The sequence below is a fragment of the Sinocyclocheilus anshuiensis genome, unplaced genomic scaffold, assembly GCF_001515605.1.
Source record: "Sinocyclocheilus anshuiensis isolate Anshui unplaced genomic scaffold, SAMN03320099.WGS_v1.1 scaffold997, whole genome shotgun sequence".
Taxonomy (NCBI): Eukaryota; Metazoa; Chordata; class Actinopteri; order Cypriniformes; family Cyprinidae; genus Sinocyclocheilus; species Sinocyclocheilus anshuiensis.
The window spans coordinates 2,773,897-2,776,857 of NW_015555715.1; the positions used below are offsets into that span (position 1 = coordinate 2,773,897).

The 2,961-nt window shown below is 35.3% G+C and overlaps 1 protein-coding gene across 1 annotated transcript in view; it reads left to right on the forward strand.

Annotated features, from left to right (window-relative positions):
* The window catches only part of LOC107672172 (E3 SUMO-protein ligase PIAS1-like), a 61,173-nt gene that overhangs the window by 38,856 nt on the left and 19,356 nt on the right, over positions 1-2,961 (forward strand). Inside the window, exons 3-4 of the mRNA XM_016465265.1 lie at positions 2,309-2,393; positions 2,696-2,743. Of these exons, the coding sequence (XP_016320751.1) occupies positions 2,309-2,393; positions 2,696-2,743 (133 nt within the window). The remainder of the gene's footprint in view (positions 1-2,308; positions 2,394-2,695; positions 2,744-2,961) is intronic.

Here is a 2,961-nt window from a genome sequence, read left to right on the forward strand (position 1 = left end):
TAGAAAAAATGGCTTTATAAAGGTAAAAATGCCCATAAAATGCAAAAATCAGTTTAAACTTATTGGAAAAGATTAATTTCTATCAGTATGAACTGATCACCACACAGAATATGAAGAATATGAAAAACTTTAGGAGTCAGCCGTCCACGAAAGTCCTTAAGATACCAGCATGATAACACACTCAATCAGTTGAATGAATGACCCAATGACTCACTCACTCACTTACTTTTAGTTTAGTTGAGAAGTATGTTGAAAAGTATGCATTTTTCCCCTCAACATTTCTTATTTGTATACTCATAAATGCATTTAAAACATTAATCTCATAACATTATTTATTGCAGCTGTAATTATTGTTATTTGCAGTGTAAATTATTTAATCTGACTGGTAGCAGCCCTATAGTGTATATTGAATTTATTGATAAATTGTAATAATTTGACATGTACGATGATGCATACATCTAAAAAGGTTAAAAATAGGCCTTTGTAAAGGTAAATATGCAGATTTAAGTATGTAAAAGCTGATAGAACACTGATGAAAATATTGCTTCAGAATAAATAGTTTATAGTTTACTCAATCTCAGTGATGCAGTTATTTTGCAGGGATATTTTGTATGGAATATTGTCTGCTGACATCTGACATGCACTGTATATCGTAGTAATAAATGCCATTTATTACAGCATTGATATTTTGTTTTCTTTTTAATTTATACACATTAAATATTACATGTATGTAATAAAATGTGTATTTCAATTACAGGTTTAGGTCTTAAATTTCATATAAGGTGGTATTAAAAAGGTCTTAAAAAGTCTTAAATTTAACTTGTTCATGTCTGCAGAAACCCTGGCAGTTTGAATCAAATCTAGGTTCTTAACTAATGCGTAGCTCATTTTGGAGTGTGGAAGCAGGTTACCTTATTTCAAGTTTCATTTTCTTACAAGCACTCTTATAGAGTTCAATTTGAGCGCAGATTGCTATATAAGAAGTGCTTTTTGCTATGCAAGGCAAAGAACCCTGTAACATCAAATTGCTTTTCAAGCAACTTTCAGGAAACACAATGGGCCTTCTCCCATATTGAGTTGAAGCCCCTTGGATTGAACATTCTTTCTAGGTCAATGTGATGAAAATGATTGGAGAATTTTGAGTTGTTTGAGCTGAGAGGGCAACCAGTGTTGATGGATCTTTTGCGCACCAGAGAATTGGCTCACCTCCTCTCTTTCCTCTTGAGTACAGATTAATCATCTGTCAGCTTCTCACTGTTAAACTCACTCCACTTCAAGTGGAATAGATTTTCCTCTTCACATGACTAAGTGGTCAGTGTGCAGAAAACGCACCTCTCATTTCAGTCTCTTTCATTGAGTTCAGCCACCTATGTGTGCGATGTGGAGCACCTGTAGTGGTGCAGATAGAGCTTCCTCTTATCTCTCTCACTCTCTCTTGCTCCTGAAACCCTGGCTTCATTTAAGGAGATTGGGTTATGTAACCCTAGGTTATTTTTAGCTATGTTGTAGAGTTTGGCTTTGAACTAAACTGCACAAGCGTTTAAAGTAGTTCCACAGAAGAGGACCAGCAACCTTGTGTCTGTAACTGAGATGCTGCTTTGCTATCAGTTTAAGATAATTAACTTTACTTACTGTTGGATGCTTGCTTGGTCAAGGATGCCGTCACAAAATATTGAAATATATGTTATAGAACCAAAATTATGTGGACCAGCAGAAGCCATTTACATTACAAGGAAGCTGGTCCTCCCAAACATTTTTCCTCTTCAGTACACCAGACTTAATAAAGCATTTCTTTAGGACTGTATGGAATAGAAAAGCTCTCTACAAACTTTTTCTACAAAGTTGGAAGCATACAGTTCTCTAAAATTTGTATGCAGTATGAAAGTACTATTTTCGAAATTAGTGCTAAATTAATTAAATTGACTAGTTGGTAAGCTCCCCGATCTGTGTGTGTGTGTGTGTGTGTGTGTGTGTGGGGGGGGTTTTTTTGGTAGCAGAGAGTCACATTTAAATGGTTAACACATTTGAACTCCTTATTATTTTTATCAATTTAATTTGATTGTAGTAATTGTAGAAATTTCGTTTTATTCATGTTTGTATTTAAATTCTTTGATTTTATTTTGTAGCTATTTTATTTATTTATTTTTTGTCTTAATGACTGATGTACTTTCAGAATGAAAACGACTCACTAGCTTGGCTGACCTTCCTTCACAGAGTTCTTCAAGTCTCATCTCTGTCATTTCATCAATGGAGTGATGTTATGAGTTCTCCATCTTTTAGAATTGTCTCCTCTCTTTTTGTTTTACAGCCTCAGACAGCAGTCAGAGGTTTCAGGAAACATGTTTCGCGTTTGCACTAACGCCTCAGCAAGTTCAGCAGATCAGCAATTCAATGTAAGTGTGGGGGGATATTAAATTACAAAGTTAGACAAGGTAACATGGTTCGTGTGCTTGAAATAACCTAACTAATTTTGAGCTTGTAATACATTTCAGCCAGAACTGCAAAACTGCTGAATTTAAAACAGCTGTTAAGTAGTTTATCTTGTCTTGTTCGATATCTTCCTCTTGTTCTTACATAGCAGACAATAGTGCTTATCACACGTGCCCAAGCGAGCGGTCCTGTAGAATGTTTGGTATGCTTTTCTCTCCTACGCTCTGTCACACATTCCTTTACTCCCACCCTCTTGTCTCAAAAGGGACATCTCTGGGACCAAATGTGACTTCACCGTGCAAGTACAGCTAAGGTATGATAAGACAACAGTTTTCAACAAAAGATCTCCAAAGCTCAGGAACATTAAAAAGGAACATTTTGAGACTAAAAAACATATTTTAAGTTAAATAATTAAAGAGTATCAGTTTACTTGCTACCATTGTTAAAGGGATAGTTCACCCAAAAATGAAAATGTGATGTTTATCTGCTTACCCCCAGGGCATCCAAGATGTAGGTGACTTTGTTTCTTCA